This window comes from Brassica napus, chromosome A8, assembly GCF_020379485.1.
Source record: "Brassica napus cultivar Da-Ae chromosome A8, Da-Ae, whole genome shotgun sequence".
NCBI classification, from domain to species: Eukaryota; Viridiplantae; Streptophyta; class Magnoliopsida; order Brassicales; family Brassicaceae; genus Brassica; species Brassica napus.
In genome coordinates, this window is record NC_063441.1 from 10,031,711 (window position 1) to 10,051,126 (window position 19,416).

At 34.7% G+C, this 19,416-nt stretch overlaps 3 protein-coding genes and 1 pseudogene across 3 annotated transcripts; 2 read left to right on the forward strand and 2 right to left on the reverse strand.

Annotated features, from left to right (window-relative positions):
* The first annotated feature begins 2,875 nt into the window (after nt 1-2,875).
* LOC106359576 lies at nt 2,876-7,940 on the forward strand (annotated as a pseudogene).
* A 4,770-nt stretch (nt 7,941-12,710) lies between these two features.
* Nucleotides 12,711-14,150, forward strand: LOC106359577 (extradiol ring-cleavage dioxygenase). The gene is made up of 3 exons (XM_013799249.3): nt 12,711-13,112; nt 13,287-13,666; nt 13,744-14,150. The coding sequence occupies exons 1-3, from the start codon at nt 12,876-12,878 to the stop codon at nt 13,934-13,936; spliced, it is 810 nt and encodes a 269-aa protein (XP_013654703.1). The 5' UTR covers nt 12,711-12,875; the 3' UTR covers nt 13,937-14,150.
* A 902-nt stretch (nt 14,151-15,052) lies between these two features.
* On the reverse strand, nt 15,053-18,056 carry LOC106360625 (cytochrome P450 97B3, chloroplastic). Its single transcript, XM_013800247.3, has 12 exons — nt 17,798-18,056; nt 17,425-17,602; nt 17,242-17,349; nt 17,089-17,173; nt 16,774-17,021; nt 16,401-16,682; nt 16,245-16,331; nt 16,064-16,152; nt 15,897-15,988; nt 15,761-15,822; nt 15,526-15,675; nt 15,053-15,405 (listed from the first exon to the last, which is right to left on the reverse strand). The coding sequence occupies exons 1-12, from the start codon at nt 17,932-17,934 to the stop codon at nt 15,187-15,189; spliced, it is 1,737 nt and encodes a 578-aa protein (XP_013655701.1). The 5' UTR covers nt 17,935-18,056; the 3' UTR covers nt 15,053-15,186.
* Nucleotides 18,057-18,570: 514 nt separating this feature from the next.
* Nucleotides 18,571-19,416, reverse strand: BNAA08G05640D. The gene is made up of 2 exons (XM_013799250.3): nt 18,970-19,416; nt 18,571-18,884 (listed from the first exon to the last, which is right to left on the reverse strand). The coding sequence occupies exons 1-2, from the start codon at nt 19,348-19,350 to the stop codon at nt 18,780-18,782; spliced, it is 486 nt and encodes a 161-aa protein (XP_013654704.1). The 5' UTR covers nt 19,351-19,416; the 3' UTR covers nt 18,571-18,779.

A 19,416-nucleotide genomic window follows, 5' to 3' on the forward strand; every position in this document is an offset into this window, starting at 1 on the left:
GTCCGTTTAGTTTTATGTTTTATGTAACAGCAAAAAAAACTTTCCTATTTTTTTCTCTAACTGTTATCGAGACACGTTCAAAAATTCAGCAACTCGTCTATATAACATTCAATCAAAATTTTATCCGTATTTTTTCTCTCTTCTTCTTCTCTATTGATTCATCTTATTTTCTTTTTTTTATAACAATTTTCTATCATTCTTTCTTCAAAAGTATAAGTTGAAGATTCTATCAAATTATACTTCTATTTTATAATTTGATTTTTCACAAGGGAATGGAAAGTCACAGTTTTGTTTCACAAAGTACAACTGTCACAGACATGAAGTTATTCTCAATGTGAAAATCTATATTCTTATGGAGAAAAAGGTAAACACATTTTATTATGATATGTAAAACTGTTTAAATAAATGAAACTCAGTTTTGTATAGATTTTTATATAGCAGAAATATAATTCAAGCTTCTCTGAAACAAAACAAGATAAAAATTAAAAGGGAGTTAGAAAATTGAGAGTTATGATAATTTCTATTATGTCATATATGTGAAGCTCGGTATGGAGAAATATTCCAATTTAAATACTAAGTATTTATGTTTATACTATTTTAAAGTTTGTTAACTCTACTAATATACCTATGAAACTTTTTGCAGATAGATAATTTGGATATGAAAACGTGTGTGCAGATATATTCATTTAAGAGATTTTAATTACAGATAACATACATTTGATATTAAATATGTTCTATGAAATCTATACTTTTATACAATGTGCAAGTTTAAGTGACTTTGATTTGAAAACAAAATATGTGATTAAACTAGAAATTTATTTTGATATGTTGATAATCATTATAGTTTTATGATCAAAATTTTTGGAATACAGTAAAAATAATTGACATGTGCTTCGCAGGGGAGGTAATACTGGTAATCTTAATATTTAGGGAGTAATATTACAGTTAGGTATAATTATTTATGAGAATACTACCGGGGGAAATGGTCAGGATAGGTGACAACGGTGCAGTGGAAATAAATGTTCCCCGCACTTGTGTGAATTTATGATGAAAATACTTTGGCTATAGCATAATATTGTATAAGGAGAACACTTAAATCAAACCAAAATTTTTTGGTGAAGAACTCATTCGATGCGAGGAGCAAAACCCACGGGCTGTACTCCGGAGTTATTAATGAATATGACTACAACGATATCCTCTATGTTCCACAAGAACAGATCTATAACGCGCAACTTCTCAACACACAAAAAAAAACTGAACAAGAGGGAAATACAAGAATTCCGGTAAACAAGGACTAATTCCTGTTGGAATTGTTAAACCCCTGTCCAACTCTATATTATCCGATTAGTACGATATTGTCCACTTTGGACTTTAAAGGCTGGCCCGCATGGATTTACTTTTGGTTTCCTTCCCAAAAGGCCTCGTACTATTAGAGTTGGACATCTCTTTATATATTAGACTTTCCTTTGTCTAATATCCGATGTGGGACTTAACTTGTTATCTCGCATTCTCCCCCTCAAGCTAAGGATCACATCCATCTCGTGTGTTTCCTTCGGCGAATCATCTTTGGCACCACCTTGTACCGGTAATCGCATGGCTTCCTTTGAGAATGTTTCTCCCACTACATCTCGGTCCTTTGAGATTGTCATCACATGTTCCATGATCATCTTGACTGTTTCTGCTGAACCTCCCTTATTCTTACTTGAAGGGTATTTTGGTCTTCTTGCAGATCTTCGTCAATCTGGTGCTCTGATACCAATTGTTGGGATTGTAAAATTTCATGTCCAACTCTATATTATCCGATTAGTACGATATTGTCCACTTTGGACTTTAAAGGCTGACCCGCATGGATTTACTTTTGGTTTCATTTCCAAAAGACCTCGTACTATTAGAGTTTGACATCTCTTTATATATTAGACTTTCCTTTGCCTAATATCCGATGTGGGACTTAACTTGTTATCTCAGAATTCCACCACAAAAAATTCTAAGATATAAGTCAAAACTACATCTCCCTAGTTTTATATCAAGCAGAAAAGATCTATCTCACCATTGAACTTCCAAACACTTAAAATAACACATGCTGAAGGACTGTCAAGACCAGCCACGCTAAAATCTAGATTCTCGAGAAGCCAACTGTTGAAACACAAATCTCACTCTTGAATCTTAAACCAACAGTCACAAAACTTCCTACAATATAATAGCCAGATTATGAAACGTTTAAGCCCCACAACTTTGTCTTCACAGACCCAAACAAATCTGCTTTCTTCTCCTTAATTTCCTTTCTCCATTCTTGCATATCTCCTTTAGACATCTCTCTTGGTCTAACTTTTCTTTTCTGTGCATTCTCTCCACAAAACTAGGCCAAAAGATTTATACAGTGTCTTACTAACTCTCAAGGCTACCATTGGTCCAAACCCAAAACTTGTGATATTATATTGTCACTTAAAAAAACATAACAGTCAATGTCTGTTTCTTGCCTATGTCAATCTACTCGCTATATAAACTTTTGAATTTTACTACAATCACATCTTCTGGTTTCCCCACTAGAAAAATAACAAGCTAAAACTCATTCGAAGAATTTATCAAAAGTTTTTCTTATTAGCTAAGAGCTAATTAGGAATTTTTCGTTCTATTAAATAAAATCTACCTCATTGCTATTTACAATTTTTTTTCAAAATGATAGTAATAATGAATTAACCAATCACTACTGCGACAAACAATCCAACGTTTTTCTCACTGAAATGATTTGAAGAGCAAGCCACCGTAAAAAGCCACGGGTTCCATTCAGCGAAACCTCTCCCAAAATATCAATCAAGACTATAAGACAAGAAAATGTACACGTCACTTTTCTTTGCGAAGGCTATATAAACCCATTGATTGGTACAATGTTCCATACAACACAAACACATACATCTACAAATTAATCATGAAGCATATTGGGCTCACATTAGTTTTTCTTCTAGCTGTGGCGACTTGCAAAGCTGATGAAGAAATTACTTGCAAAGAAACACTGTCAACATGTGGTCATACTGATCAATTCAACAGTGGCAGTTTCGAAAAAGACTTCATCTTCGGCGTTGCATCTTCTGCTTACCAGGCATGTAACAATTCAACCATTAATTATTATTGTGTTGCCAGACTTCACATTTGACGTATATAGAAAATCATTAAAAACACTAATACGTTGCATGGTTGTTTCTATTTATTTATTTATTTCAGATAGAAGGTGGCGTAGGTCGTGGACTTAACGTTTGGGATGGCTTCACTCACCGATATCCAAGTTTGTCGTTTGCATGGTTACATATGTATAATGTCTCTTATATGTTTCTATACACTTATAGTTATGTATTCATTTACTATCAGACAAATCAGGGTCCGATCATGGAAATGGAGACACTACTTGTGACTCATATTCGTATTGGGAGGTAAATTATTCAATATATACATATGAGTCATATGATATGACTTATATATATATATACTATATATAAAATATTTAAAAATATTATATATAAATAAAATTTTCTATTTTTATATCAATACCATTAAAACAAGATCATTCCTAACTTATACCTATTAATGAAAATTGTATTTTTTTCTCAAAAATACCCTTATTTTTACAAGAGATTAATAAAATTCATTAATGGTATTTAAGTCTTTTGGTTTTGGGTATACATATACACCTAAATGAATCTATAAATAATGTGCCTATATATATATTTAAAAGATATACTAACTTTAAATTTAATATAAGTATAAATATATTATGAACTATAAATAAACTAACGAACATAAAAATATTATTTTCTTAAATATACGTATCAATATTCAAAATGAGATCATTTGAATATTATAAAGATTTTCAATACAAACCAAAATCATATATCTTACACCATGTATCATATACATATTTGAATATCGTTTTTCCATGTATAATGTTATATTAAGAGTGTTCAACAATATTTTAAAAACTATCTTAAAATCAAAATTTAAATCTAAAATAAAAACACAAACATATAATAGGTTATTAATAACAGAAATAAACTAATATTGTCATATCAATAAGATTTTTTATATTATCATTTTTTATTTGGATAACATAATAAAATTTCATCAAATTCTAAGGAATCACTAATTTATGTAATATTAAAAAATATATGAGTAATTTAATCATTTGAAAAAAAAATACTATCAGATATTTTGTGTTTTATCGGATCAATGGTATCAGATCGCAGGTTAATAGTGAGTTTTTGGGTTTTTTACCAGGTGATATCAGATTTTTAATTAACTAATTTTTCATTAAATCTGAACCAGATTACATACAATGTATCGGGTCTATAGGTTCAACCATGAATCTAAGCCGGATATGAAAACAAATCTTAAAACTCAAACATTATTATAGAACAACTACCATATTTCGAACAAATACCATATTTTAAAGAAAAAAACCTAAAAACTCAATTGTTATAGTTCGAAACAAAAAATAATAGTAGTTTATAAATCAGTTTTCGATTAATAAATGAAAAAACAAACAAAACCCGCGTTTTCTAAGCGCGGGTCAAAATCTAGTTTTACTTTTATTAGTTTAAAAAATAAAACCATAATGTAATTGTTTTTAGTTTGATTTATTCAAGTTTACTTTGATCTTTTAATTTTTCATTATTTAACTTTTGATAAAAATAATTGAAAAGTTACTTTATTATATTATTCTTTATTTAATTACCATTTTTAAATATTTCTTTATGTACACTTAGAAATATTAATAAAAATATGATTCATATATTGATGTAAAATTTTAATATTCGTAATTATTATTTAGGACTTATATATAAAAACATATTATTTTAATAGATATAGAAAAATTATTAGGTATCATAAAATGAATATTTACTGAGAAAAAATATTTTTGATATAAAATTTATTAGTTATTACTATATTATGAAACTTATTAGGTATCGTAAAAACATATAGAAATTATGAATACTTACCAAAATGAATATTTACTGAGAAAAAATATTTTTGATATAAAATTTATTAGTTATTACTATATTATGAAACTTTTCCAAAAATATAAATCCGTATATAGAAAATCATCATTATTATATTTAAGAAATCTTACCAAAAACATAAATCTAAATATAGTAAATTTTACATGTCACAATTAGATTTATGCCATGTCATATTTCTTTTACGCCATGTCATATTTTTTGTGAAAGTTAATGTAGTGATGACACATATACAAAATCACTTCTCAAATATAGTCTAGGGTATATATATATATATATATATATATGCTAACTAATATTACTCACTGAATAATCTACCAGCTACGTGTGGATTGACATGCGATTGTATATATAAACTGCAGAAAGATATAGAGGCGCTGGTCGAACTCAATGCTACTGGCTACAGATTTTCCATTGCGTGGTCAAGAATCATTCCAAGTATGTAAACATTATAGATCCATGTATATAATATACATGTATGTATATATATATATCGTAATCTTCGATTGTGATTATTTAGAAAAAGTAAATATAGTGTACATTTATATGAACAGGAGGAAAGAGGAGCAGGGGTGTAAACCAAGAAGGTGTTAACTACTACCGCGGACTCATAAATCGCCTCGTTGAGAAGGGCATAACTCCTTTTGTTACGCTCTTTCACTGGGACCTTCCTCAAGCACTACAAGATGAGTATGAAGGTTTCTTGGACCCCCAGATAATGTATGCCGAGCTGTTTATTAAAGATGACAACATATAAAGATTTGTTCTAGGACTAATGAAATGACAATTATGTAATATTCGCAGAAATGATTTCAAAGATTACGCAGATCTATGTTTCCAAGAATTTGGTGCTAATGTAACGAACTGGATCACGATTAACCAGCTCTACACAGTGCCTACTAGAGGCTATGGATTTGGATCAGATGCACCCGGTCGATGTTCTCGAGCTCTTGACCCTACATGTTACGCCGGAAATTCTTCAACTGAACCCTATATTGTTGCACATCACCAGCTTCTGGCTCATGCCACGGTCGTCGATCTTTATAGGAAAAATTATAAGGTGATTTCTCCATTAATTTGTATAATGTGTAATCTATGATTTAATCATATTATTGTGTATATAATATCTGCATGACCACAGCATCAAGGAGGTAAGATTGGACCTGTGATGATAACTAGATGGTTTCTTCCGTATGATAACAATGATCCAGAAAGCAAAGCTGCAACCGAGAGGATGAAAGAATTCTTCTTGGGATGGTATATGTTTACACCATGTTCGAAACTTCGCTAGGCGTGAGTCGGGCGGTCGGTCCGGGCCTAGCGAGTTAACAACAAATCGGAGATTAAGCGGAGAGTAATCGGGGATTAATTTTAATGTTTTTATCCATTTTATTAAATAAATTTATATATCTTATTTTATTTGCGACTGTATTTGACCTAAGCATCGTGGTCTGGTGGAATAGTATGACTATAATAGCTACCTCGACCTGTCTTCAAACCCCGTGTACACATTTTGTATTATTTTTTTAATGTTTTTTAATGAATGGCAAAATTGTAAATAAGTCTTCTTCTTCCTTTTGTTGTCGTTTAACTTTTCTGCAATTTCCACCATTACAGAAGTTATAGATCTGTCACCATTCAGGAAAATCTTGCGTGTTTCTTAATGTTTTTTCACCAAATCTTTACATCTCACATTTAAATTTCAATTTCAAGCATTTAAATCCCGAAAAATTGAGTTTTTTTGTGAACCCGATTTTTTAGCCGATTAATGTGGAATCGCCGCGCTTGACCTCCGCCGAGCGTTGCAACGCTGCGTAATCATATGATTTTCTTGGTCTCAACTATTATGTCACTCAGTATGTCCAGCCAAGTCCTAATCATGTTGATTGGGCTAATCACACTGCCATGATGGACGCAGGCGTAACACTCACATGTACCACTCCATATAATTTCATTTATTTACAACCTTCCTTTTAAGTACTTTGTGACCATTAATTATATCATCTTTGTGTTTACAGATCGTGATATAAATGGTCATGCCATTGGTCCACTGGTATTTATGCATATGATCCATACACCCATATTCTTTCATTTATTTTGAAGCAATGTTCAGTTTTCTGATTGCTTTTGTTTGCTTTCATTTCTAAGTTCACTGAAGACAAAGTTGATGCGGCCAAAAACACCTATTACTACCCAGAAGGCATTTCTTACGTAATGGACTATTTCAAAACCAAGTATTATAACCCGTTAATCTATGTAACCGAGAATGGTAAGTTCTATTGTTTATCTCTAAATTCATCTATACATGTGATTTAAATTTGGTTCAAGAAATTGACACAAAAATATTGTGGAATTTTTCATGATATGACGATTTAATTAGGATTCAGTACCCCGGGTGATGAACCCCATGAGGCCGCTAAGTTAGATTGCAAGCGGATTGATTATCTCTGCAGTCATCTCTATTTTCTCAGTAAAGTAATCAAGTGAGTTGATGCTACTCTCATTCCAGTGTTATATATCAAGTAATCAAGCGGATTGTACTCTCATTCACTGGTCCTGCTTTTAGGGAGAAGCATGTCAACGTAAAAGGATACTTTGCGTGGTCTCTTGGGGATAATTATGAATTCTGCAAAGGATTTACCGTCAGATTCGGACTCAGTTACATTGATTGGAATAATATCACTGATAGAGACCTCAAACAGTCTGGCAAATGGTATAAGAAGTTCATTATCACCAAGGACCTTCCCAAGAAAGATTTTCTCCGCTCCAGCCTCACCTTCGAGAAGAAGAAGAAGTTCGCAGATGCATGAAATACCCATTATCAAGATCATCTTCATGTCTCCTCATACTACTTGCTCCATAGATAAGGAGCTTTTTCTACCTACTGTACTAAATAAAAGTTCCCAATAAAAGAAGATGATCCATATTAATAAATACTACTTTGCATACTATGTCAAGGAATGGACAAAAGAACCCAACCAAACTTAATTTAAGGCTCAAACTAAAACCAAAATTGATAAGTATTTATACACTAAATATTTTGGGGCAGTTTCCAAAAATAATCCAAAATGAATTTGAATGCAAATCTAAATTTTAAATTCAATCAAATGCAAAATATCTGATATTCTTAAAAAGAGGTTCTAAAAAACAAAAAAAATAAATAAATAAAGGATAAAACAAGAGGAACCGCTCCCTAAAATAGGGCTTTTGGAATTGATAAGAACCTATACGTGCCCTCTTGGTATTGGCCGCCTCTCTTGGTCATGCTTTTTGTTTTCTTTCTCAAAAAATTTGTCGTCGTTCCTCGTTGTTGTTGATCTTCATGAAATGGTCGTGCGTGACGGATCGACGAATCTGGGTTTCCAAGAGCGTTCTGCAACTCTCGTACAGCCATGGCTGATTTCTGCTGATTTGCATCTTTGATCCTTGAGTTTTTAACAAATTACGGTTTGACCCCAAAAACTTCTGTTTGTTATAGAAAAGTCCTCAAAACTGTCCTAAAACTTCAAATTGTGTTTTCCAGCCCTCTCTTTATGAAATATGTACAAATGCAACATCTAATGACACCTAAATGCAACTTCTAAACATTAAAATTGATCAAAATTAATAGCTAAAAACATATGAAAACACTATACATTAGTTGCTCTCTTTCTCCAAAACCGTCTATGAAATCAAGGTGAAAATTCGAATTCTTTGAGTCCGTGATAAGACAATACATTATGTTTTTTGTTACAAAATGGTTAGTTGAGACTCTAATGACATTCTTGATCTTTTGTTACACAATTGTGACTCTTGTTTGTTACTGAACTTGCAGATTTGTTGTATGTCTTCTCCAACTTGTCTCGGAATGTTAACTTCATTGAACATATGAAGCTCACCGGAATGTTAAATTCGTTATATAAATTTGTATTTCTATTTTTCATATGTTTTATGCCATATTTGTTTAAATGTTATAAAATCCAATAATTTATAAGTTTTGTAATATTTAAATTTAATTTCAAAAAAAAAAAAGTTACAAACCTCGTAGGGATTCTTCCATTGGACCTTCACACAACTAATTACATTAATATGAGTTTTAAACTTCATAAAGTACATAATTAACTATTAAATTAATTTTAAGAATCCATTAAGAACTCTAACCAATGGAGGTGGTCTTAAAGGACGATAAAATTACAACTGTTCTTTTATGATTAAACAAAACAAAATTTTTTATGATTAAAAGAAATAAAACTGTAGAAAATTTTACGGTTATAACCCTGAAAAAACTTCTCAAAAAGTCTAGGAATATACTTCTTGAGAAGTCTATGAAAACACTTTTCGAGAAGTCTACTCATATATTTAAACTTGAATTTATAAATATTTTGCTGTTTCATTTTGTCCTGACTTAAGGTCATATGAACTTTCTTTTGCAGTAAACTATGTAATCCTTGTGTAGTGAACCATGTTTATATTGGAATTTTTCTATTTGTGTATTCTAATAATTTAGTTAAAACAAATGTTCCAATTTCTGGTTTGACCAACAACTAACGACATATCCACGAACAACACACCTTACGAAACAATAGTCTGACCAAATGATACCAAATAAAGAGATGAAGAAGAGATACAAAAAAGCTGTGACGTTTTCATCATAAATGAATCGCTGCGTGTTAGACATAACGGCAAGCACACATCTTTTAATGGTCACATCTTTTAATGGTGCCATAGACGGAGGGGATGATTCATTAAAAAAGATTATTTGGGGGGGGGGAGGGGGGAAGGGTTTGTACGGTAAATCTTTAATTGAGGGGTTTTTATCCGAAATAAACTTAATTGAAGAGTTTTTGCATTAAAAATCCTATAATTAATTGGGTTGATTGTAACTTATTTTAGCCGTTGAATTTAAAATATCTTACACAAATAAATAAGCCAAAATTTAGGCAAACAATTAGCAGTCTAGAAGTCAAGTAGTACATCACATTGATGGCCCTCTATGTTATGATTTGTTTTTTTTTTAATTGTGTGGGGGTTATTTTTCTTTTAGGCAAGCTTTTGGGTCTCTGTCTAGTGTCTACCATATTTATACAATACTCAACTCTATATCTACGATTTATATATGTTACTCTTTAAAAAAGTTGAAGAGGAAGCTAATATCCATATATTTAATTTATGCAATATACCAACTGTGTGAATATATATTTATATGTATGCACATTCCTCTATTCTACCGTAATGACTTCAAAACTCTACTTTATTTTCAAAATATATAATAGAGTTAATAGCTCTAGTTAAGGTGGTAGATTATAGTCTGAGCTACATTCACTATAGGTATAAACAAAGGTGTTTTTTTTTGTGAGAGAGTAGTGAGTATTAGTACTTGGGGAGTTTAGAAACAAATTCAGACCCCAAAAGCCTAACATCCATCGATAATTTGTTGATTTAACAAAGCTGTGAGTTTTCATGGAAAATATATAAGGACATGTGTCAGTAAACTCCCTTTTCACTAAGAAAGAGAAAAATCTCTACTTTAGTACAGATAAATTACTTTTCGATTAGGAATAGAGAATATTACGCTGCAGGTCAATTTCAAGTTTTTAATATCAGAATAAGACAGTTTACACTACTGACACACTTTCTCTTAACAAACCATTTTCTACCTCAACTAAATACTTTTAACTAAGTCCATTTATAACTGACATTCCACTATCTCTCCTAACTAAACAATGGTAAAAGCGGGAACAATTGTCCAACGCACATCTCAACTCTCCTATCAACGGTGCCGATCGTAAAGCGAGTGACAAGACACATATCTACCAAAATCTTTCCACACCGTTGGATTTACCTTTTATCAGATGCACAAGCGATCTTGATTTTCTGGGTTTGATAAAGTCAATTTAACCTTCTCTCTATCTTTAGCTTTGGCACGGTTTGTTCTTCTGCAAATCAGATTACTGCTTCTAAGTTTGAGGTTTGTTCACTAAACCAAACTTAAACAAAGTTTTTCTAAAATCTAGTGCACATACTAAATTTTTTTTCGCAGATTCGTAATGGCTGAGTATTTGCATGGTCATCCTGGGGGCATGGGCCTCCGTCGGCTCTCTCTGGGAATTCGTAATTGATAAGAAGAATATGACACGAATCGTACATGTGTGGAGCGGCATGTCGTTGCGGGAACTACAAAACAATGTGGCGAAGGAGTTCTTCACTTTCACGAACCCACCTCCTCTCGCTCAACTGAGTTATTGGTCACCTAACACAAAAGAGCTTGCCACCGGACTGACGACACCACCGGCTATACTGACAACCCAGTCATGTACACCACAACACGTACACCCTTATATCATGTAAACATTTTATACGTTGTACATGATATAACGGTGTACATGTTGTGGTGTACATGTACATAATGTTCTATTGCACATGTGTACACCATATGAGATGGTTTTGTGGTTGGGAATTGACGACCATTTTGTACACCATCTAGTTACCCACCTTATACATATGTACAATAAAAACACATATCACTTTAACACACTTTGTTAGCATTCAAGCTATGCGTATTCTTAGAGTGTATACTGCTGGTCACCATAACCCATGCATGTACACCACAACACTTACACCCTTATATCATGTAAACATTTTATACGTTGTACATGATATAAGAGTGTACATGTTGTGGTGCACATGACTGGGTTACGGCGACTAGCCTGAATGCTGAGATGACAGTGTACATAACGTTCACGCGTCCATGTGCATAAAATATGAGATGGCTTCGTGTACATTTAGTGTACATGTTGATGTGTACGTATAATGTAAATATTAAAATATGTTGTACATGATTAAATGGGGTACATTAGACATTTTGTATACGTTTATCATACACATCATTTACTCATATACACCACATATTAGTACACAGAAATAGACCTCTAAAACAAGATCCCAACAAGATTCCAACAACGTCGACATCTCCGGGGTTCCATCTAGCACATCCCTAACCCATAATAGTCTATCTACGGTGGAATACATATTCACCCTCTCGCTTGAGAATCGGTCGGTAGCAAACAATCTTTCCGAAAACTTTTCCCGAACATCCTCAACCTCCCCCACCGCTGCGTTGCAAAAAGTTACGCAGCCACAACCCCCCTTGGGTTAATACCATAATCCCAGTAATAAAAAAAAGTACAAGCAAATCGCGGAGTAAACTAACCTTCGGCGTTATCTTTCCCACGCTTGTTCCGTCGTACCGACATCTCCTCCGTCGCAAATCTTGTTTCCGTCGCCTTTTCACTTTTTCAAAACCTCCCTCGGTAAAAGAAATGAAAAGAATATTACTCACCTTTTTCGGTAGAAAAATTAGTCTTATCTCTTTCTAGGCCCCACCATGTTTTTTGAATTTTGAAATGGTAACCATAAAAATTTTGAAAAGCTACGATCCAAACCAGATAAAAAGCCAGTTACCTTTTACAAGGGTAAAACATGACTTTTCACACCATAAAGTGTCCCAGTAGCAATAACTGTCCTGATGTGTAAAAGAAACTCACAGACTGCCCTGCAGTGTTAATAACTCTTAGGAATATAGGTTACTAAATATTTATTCTAATGATTTCTTTTATAGCAAAGATATCTACAGAATCAAGTCACTGCTCACCCATGAGATTGCAAATCTAAGCTTTTGCGTTTTGTATGGATTATATTTACCGAGTTGGGTCAGGTGGGTGTGGCCCCTTTGACACGGCATGGTCTTTCTCCCACCGAAAAAAATAATAATGAGAGAGAAACAAAAGCAAAAGTACTAAGCTGGGTCAGGTCTCAGGTGGGAGTTGGTAAAACGTTTGAAAGAGAGGGAACAATCATCAAGAACACACAGAGAGTTGAGAGAGATACGCAATGGAGAAAGTGAATCAAACATTTTATTTATCGCATGGATCTCCCAGGTTGAGCATAGATGACACTTTGGAGGCAAGACAGTTCTTCAAGTCATGGTCCGAAAAAGTTCTTCAACATAAACCCAAATCGATCTTGATAATCTCCGCACACTGGGACACCGAGTTTCCAACTGTCAACACTGTTCTCCGCAACTCCACCATCTACGATTTTAATGGTTTCCCTGATCCCATTTACAAGGTCATTCTATCTCTCCCTTCCTCTTTCTTACCAAAGAAAACCCTAACTTTTGTCTGAACCTGATTCTATAACATTAATTCTCAATGTTAGGCTTATCCTAAACCGTAATCAGATAGCAGATCTTTAAAGAAATTCATCGATAGTTTCATGTTTTTATGAATTTGACGCTTGCAGCTGAAGTATGAAGCACCAGGAGCTATTGAACTGGGGAAAAAGGTTAAAGAATTGCTAATGGGGGCAGGAGGAATGAAGCGTGTTGATGAAGATACAGAGAGAGGACTTGATCATGGAGCTTGGGTTCCTCTTATGTTGATGTATCCAGAGGCGGATATACCTGTTTGTCAACTCTCTGTTCAGTCATCTCAAAGTGGGACTTACCATTACAACATGGGCAAAGCATTGGCTCCACTGAAAGAAGAAGGTGTTCTTATCATTGGATCTGGAAGTGCCACTCATAACTTGAAGAAGCTTGAATTTAGCATCCCTAATGGCTCACCGGTTCCTTGGGCTTTGGAGTTTGATCATTGGCTCAGAGATTCTCTCCTTCAAGGAAGGTATGCAGTTACAAATCTTTTAATCATTTTCTGGTTAATTTTGGAAGGACCATTGATGATGGCTTATGTTTTCGTAGATATGGAGATGTGAATGAGTGGGAAAAGAAAGCTCCAAATGCGAAAATGGCGCATCCATGGCCAGAGCATTTCTACCCATTACACGTTGCAATGGGTGCAGCAGGTGATGCTGCAAAGGCGGCGCAAATCCACACTAGCTGGCAATTTGGTACTGTATCTTATTCTTCTTATAGCTTCACCTCTTCCCCTTGAAACATTTCATCTCTATCTCCTTGACTTGTTGTGTATCTACTTTAATGTAAGCCTTGTGTATTTCACCTATCTCTAATAATGCCAATCCTTCCTTGTGCGAAAATTCAAACTCCTCTTTGTGAATTGCAATGACAAGAAAACAACATTTTAGATTGGTTTCTGTATATAATGGGACTGTATTAAAGTGGCTGAAATGTTGTTTATGATTGAATAATTTGGCGTCTCTGTCTTTATTACTCATAAGCATTTCTGTAACATATGTATCCAATCTTAGGCCCCCATAAGTCTCTTATGTGTGCTAGTTAAAAAATAATTTGGATATCTCTTCGTTTTACGTTTATAATCTCGCAAAACTAATCTCACTACACAACACACAAAAGAATAAATAAGTTAGGCTAAATCAAACCAAACACAGTCACCAGGCATAACAATCACAATTGAGCTAAGTTGGTGAACGTTTGAAAAGAAGAAATAAGGTAATGGACGGTCACTTGATCGATTTAGAAACACAAAATCTAGTCTGGTCATATATTGATTGAGTGTGACGGAAAATTTCATTTCTGGAGATTAAATCGGACATTTTATATTAGTGAAATTCAAGAATATCGCCTTGACCCAGGGAGTTTCTGCCCTGGGTTCTAGTAGAACATGGCCACCTAGCCGCCCTTTTAACAATGGAATTTCGCGTTATTCTTCTTATAGCTTCACTTCTTCCCTTTGAAACATTTGATTTATGTTTGTTCAAAAAAAAAAAAAAAGAAACATTTGATTTGTATTTCCTTCACTTGTTGCGTATCTACTTCAGTGTAAGCTTTGTGTATTTCCCTTACCTTTATTAATCATTATCCATGTATTTGAATAGAAACACTACTCCTATTTGTAACAATGATGTATGAATGATCCAAGTGAACGTGAATAAAATGTATTCTCTGTCAATTAAAAGAAACATTTGTCATAGCCTTCTGCTATTTCATCATCAGCACTTTCCCAATACCATGCTTAGATGCATCTCTTTATGTCTTATGTGATTGTGCACATCAGACAGAGAAGTACAAGATGATAACATAGAAGCTTGCATGAACCTCTAATCAAATGTTTTGATCTTGGGTTAGGAGGTTGCTTTTGAACCTGTAATAAGATATGATATTGTATCAAAATAATACATCCTGATCCCCCTCTCTTGTAAGTAACAAATTTCACTATTTCACCAATACAACACACACAAATGGTGTTTTCTTGCCTCTCTCATTTCATTTTGATCTTCTCTTAAGTTTACACCACATCCCATTCTTGGCATGGATTGTAGCGCCGCTCACGAGTTCAACAGACTCTGGCGGTCCACGCAGCTCCACGTCGAATTTCTGCAGCAACATAGCTAGTGCCACGGTCGACTCCATTAGTGCAAACTGGTCTCCAATGCATTTCCTTGGCCCTCCACCAAATGGTAAGAATGCAAAGTCTGCTATGATCTGTTCTCACCAAAGGAGACAATAGTCTTGTTACAAAGCAGAATAGAGCTAAGTCCAGAAGCAAACTATAAGACAATGGCTTAAGGGAAAGACTGGATTTTGCAAGTTTTGGATGTTCACCTCGTTGGGGTAAAGTGCACCAGGGCTTCGAGATGGATCAAAGCCAGCCCAGCCTTCAATGCCATTGCTCTCCTTTTTTCTTAAGAACCTCTCAGGCTCAAACTCTTGTGGGTTATCCCAAAAGTATGGAGATCTATGGAGATTGTACACCTGAATGTTAAAAAATATAGATAATTAAACAAAAAGCAGGTTCCACTGACAGAATCATAAACGAATATAGAAAGATACCACTTACAGAAATGAAGATATCAGTCCCTTTCGGAACTTTATGACCTTCCTTTTCACCTTTGTATCCTCCTGCATATGCAAGACATGGAGAGTTAGAGATCTATGACCTTCCTTTTCACCTTTGTATGTTAATGAAAGCATACCAGGCAAGGTTTCTGGTTTAAGAGTGCGTCTGATGAGCAGAGGCGGCTGAGGATAGAGACGAAGGGATTCTACAACGATGAGTCGTATGTACCTGCAGAAGCATTGAGCAAAGCAGTCAATGATCGAAATACAGATCAAAAGAAAGATAATTTATAAGTGAACGTACTCGAGCTTTTTCAACGATTCATAAGTAGGTGCACCGTCACCAAGCACAGCATCAATCTCTGCTTGAGCTTTCCTAATTTTTGCAGGACTCTGTGAATATAAAAGCAGAATGCTAAACAACTGTATAATGAGCTATTTAAGCAGTCATGGGAAAAAAGGAATAAGACACTTTAAGTGGATACTTGTGCAAGAAGGTAAACAGCCCAAGTAAGAACAGCTGCGGTTGTCTCGTGACCAGCAATTAGCATAGTCATTAAGTCATCCCTCAGCTGTTGAAGACAAAACCATAATCAGAAAATGATAACAAGATCGTTAAACAGTAATTAATATAGTCTTGCCTGTCGGTCATCAATATCAACACCACGCATATCCACCAAGAACCGTAAAAGACTTGCATCCTTGAGATTAGAGTAGTCACGTTGCTGGAGCTTCTCTACATCTGTTTCCTGTCTTGTCTCTTTTGCATTTTGAATGAGTCCATCAAGGCAATCGTTTATGATCTTGAGATCGCTTTGGAACTTTCTCTGCCTCGGAACGATCCATCTGGCTGGCGGAAAGTTCCAATAGGGAAAGTAGAAAGTAGACCGATGCTCTGCCTCGAAAAGAGTTCCATAAACCGCCTGTTGATGTTAACATAAACGATTCAACAAGGGACCAACCAGCTTTTGCTACAGAGAGACTAATTCAAAGAAAATATTAAAAAAAGAAAACCTTAATGACAGGGGACTCTTTTGTGACAGAGCCAAAGTCGTAGTTGAAGACGCTAAGCCCTATAATATCAAGAGCCAAACTCGAGAACTCTGCTTCAAGATCCAACTCGATCTCTGTGTCCCCCTCTCCGCTTGAAACTTCTTTCTCCCTCAAGAGTTTCTCGGATTTAAGTATCATTTTCTCGGAACAGTCGCTGAATACTTTGACCATGGCTTCCAGATACAATGCATGGAACGCAGGAGTTATAGCTGCAGCAAACACAGATTGACATCAATGGGGCCCATAAGCAGATAGATTAACAAAACCAGCTTTTACCTCTTCTTCTTAACTTCCAGGTGTCAAGGTCAGCAGGTATCAACCCTTTCCCCATGATGGGCTCCAAGATCTCAGCAAGAACTCCCTAAAGCAAACACACACAAAGGAAGTTACTTGATGGTACCCAAAACAGAAAACAAATGATTATGTTACCTTGTCATAAGAAAATGCGTTTTCTCTGAGGACATGCCTTGCAACAATAGGATCAGAGATGACAACAAAGGCCTTTGGACCAAACGCAAGTTTATACACTCCTCCATGCTTCAGAATCAAAGATCATCACGGAATCAAAACAAAAGTTGATAATTTCATATTAAGATAAGAGCATATACATACCTCCATGAACCAGTCGTAGAGCGATAAGAAGAGAGGCTTCCCAAATAGATCAGAGACAGCTCCTTCAGCAGTGGGCATTGACCCCAAACTTCCACCGCTTAACAAGTTTGTAAAAAGGTTGCTGGCATTGTCCAGAATATTACTACTCTTTGGCTCCTTGGTATTAGTAGATTGGCACCTAAAAAAATGTCGTCACCCACAAAACCAAACTCCATTACTAACAAAACAAGTCTCTTACTTTCTTGGTTCTGTTCTTCACGTATACACAATAAAAATCTATGAAAGCTATAAGCTTTAGCTATTTCCATATCTATAGATTGAAGCAGAGCACTAATCTAAAGGTGAAATCGAAAGAAGAGAAACCGAAACCCACCTGATGGAAAGAGAAGGTCTCTGAGTATTCCCGGTTTGAGGGTAGGAACCGAAGAGGCAGGGATCGCTCTTACCCAGATGAAGACCGCCATGGAAGGAGCTCGAAGGAGCAGCGGAAAGGAAAGACATGGCCGCCATCTTCGCATGAAGCGGAAAGATGTAAACTTTGAGAAAGATTGAACATCTTGTGTCCTTCTTTCTTTCTTTCTTTATAGGTAATTAATTCTTATCTACCACTGAACATGGCCACCACAAGCAGCAAGCATATCGATCGACACAGATTGCATTAGCAAAGACGATTAGTGACTAGACTGACACGTGTTCATTTATACGGTAATTAATACTACTCCCCGTAGTATAGATACTGTTATTTTCACCATTCGTTTTTCGTTTTTTTTTTACTGTTTTTAATCTTTTTAGTCAACATCTTTTGTATTGAAGTCCATAGAGAGCAAAACTTCCATTACAAAAAGACCCACTCGTGGCCCATTACACAACCCAACAAGAAAATTTGAAATTTATGTAATGCATTTGAAAAAGTTAGATCTGGTTGAATTGTATGCGATCTTAGAGGAACGGGTTTTTATTTCATGTTCGTTTGTTATTCTTTTTACCTTCTTAAAAGTGATTTAGATCCAGGGGATCATGACTAAATTGATTCAAGAACGTCCACAGTTATTGAACTAATAAGGCTTTGTTTATTCTGTCAAGTGAGCAAAATTCTGCTTTCAGTCTCTCTACTTGTTACTAATAAGACTCAAATGCAGCAGAAAGTTGAAGCAAAGCAGCCACTGATATAGAACTGTGTATGATCAAAACACTCCAATGGTTTACATGAAGACCATACAAAACAGATAAACCAATAAAACAAAACAAAACAAAATCAACCCATATATCCAAATATTGTGACTTGCATGTGAAGCATATGAGCAAAAGAACCAACAACGTAGAATTAACATTGAAGTGGTATGTATATTGAACTCTCAGCATTTGCAGAAGTTGAGAAGCTTGACATCAGCGACTGGGTCTCTCTTCTTTTTCGATTTCTTGAAGTGTTTTGAAGCTACCTTTAGTAAACCATCCCATCCCTAAACAAATACCCACAATTATAATAGATATTTATATATAAAAACAGAGACATCTAAGATTCTAAGGTTTGTATGTAAAATGTACCTTGGTGGGAAGAGAAAAGCAGCCAACTTTAGGAGAATCGTCACTCTTGATCGAAGACATGTCTAGTTTCACTAACTTATTCTTTTTGTTTTTCTTTTTCATTGAGATCTTCATCTTCTTCTTGCTTTCCAGAAACTCTCCGAGCTCAAGGTTCCTACAAACGAAAGTGTCCGAGTCTAGATCTGAAGGGCTTGCGTAGTTTCGAGGCAATAGAGGAGACCAGAGAGAGCTCTGTGCGTAGTCGAATCCAAAAGCAGAGTTGTCTGGAAATTTGCGGAGTAGCTCTCGACGCATTACTGGTTGTAAGTATTCGACTGTTTTTGTTGTAATAAGAGGAAAATTCTCCTTTTCTTCTTCTTCTTCTTGACTTCTTCTCGCCATTTTTGCTTACCTTCTTAAGTTTTTTTTTTTGTGATCTTTTTTTTTTTTGCTTTTCTTTTTCTTTGA

What these genes read in the sequence shown, in the direction of transcription:
- BNAA08G05640D (XM_013799250.3), bottom strand. Translation starts at nt 19,350, where the DNA reads ATGGCGAGAAGAAGTCAAGAAGAAGAAGAAGAAAAGGAGAATTTTCCT. An exon ending in GCTTTTCTCTTCCCACCAAG is followed by an intron (nt 18,885 to 18,969) that starts GTACATTTTACA and finishes GTATTTGTTTAG; the next exon opens with GGATGGGATGGTTTACTAAA.
- LOC106359577 (XM_013799249.3), top strand. Translation starts at nt 12,876, where the DNA reads ATGGAGAAAGTGAATCAAACATTTTATTTATCGCATGGATCTCCCAGG. An exon ending in TCCCTGATCCCATTTACAAG is followed by an intron (nt 13,113 to 13,286) that starts GTCATTCTATCT and finishes TGACGCTTGCAG; the next exon opens with CTGAAGTATGAAGCACCAGG. An exon ending in GATTCTCTCCTTCAAGGAAG is followed by an intron (nt 13,667 to 13,743) that starts GTATGCAGTTAC and finishes ATGTTTTCGTAG; the next exon opens with ATATGGAGATGTGAATGAGT.
- LOC106360625 (XM_013800247.3), bottom strand. Translation starts at nt 17,934, where the DNA reads ATGGCGGCCATGTCTTTCCTTTCCGCTGCTCCTTCGAGCTCCTTCCAT. An exon ending in CTGTTTACCTTCTTGCACAA is followed by an intron (nt 16,153 to 16,244) that starts GTATCCACTTAA and finishes TTATATTCACAG; the next exon opens with AGTCCTGCAAAAATTAGGAA. An exon ending in TAAACCAGAAACCTTGCCTG is followed by an intron (nt 15,823 to 15,896) that starts GTATGCTTTCAT and finishes TTGCATATGCAG; the next exon opens with GAGGATACAAAGGTGAAAAG.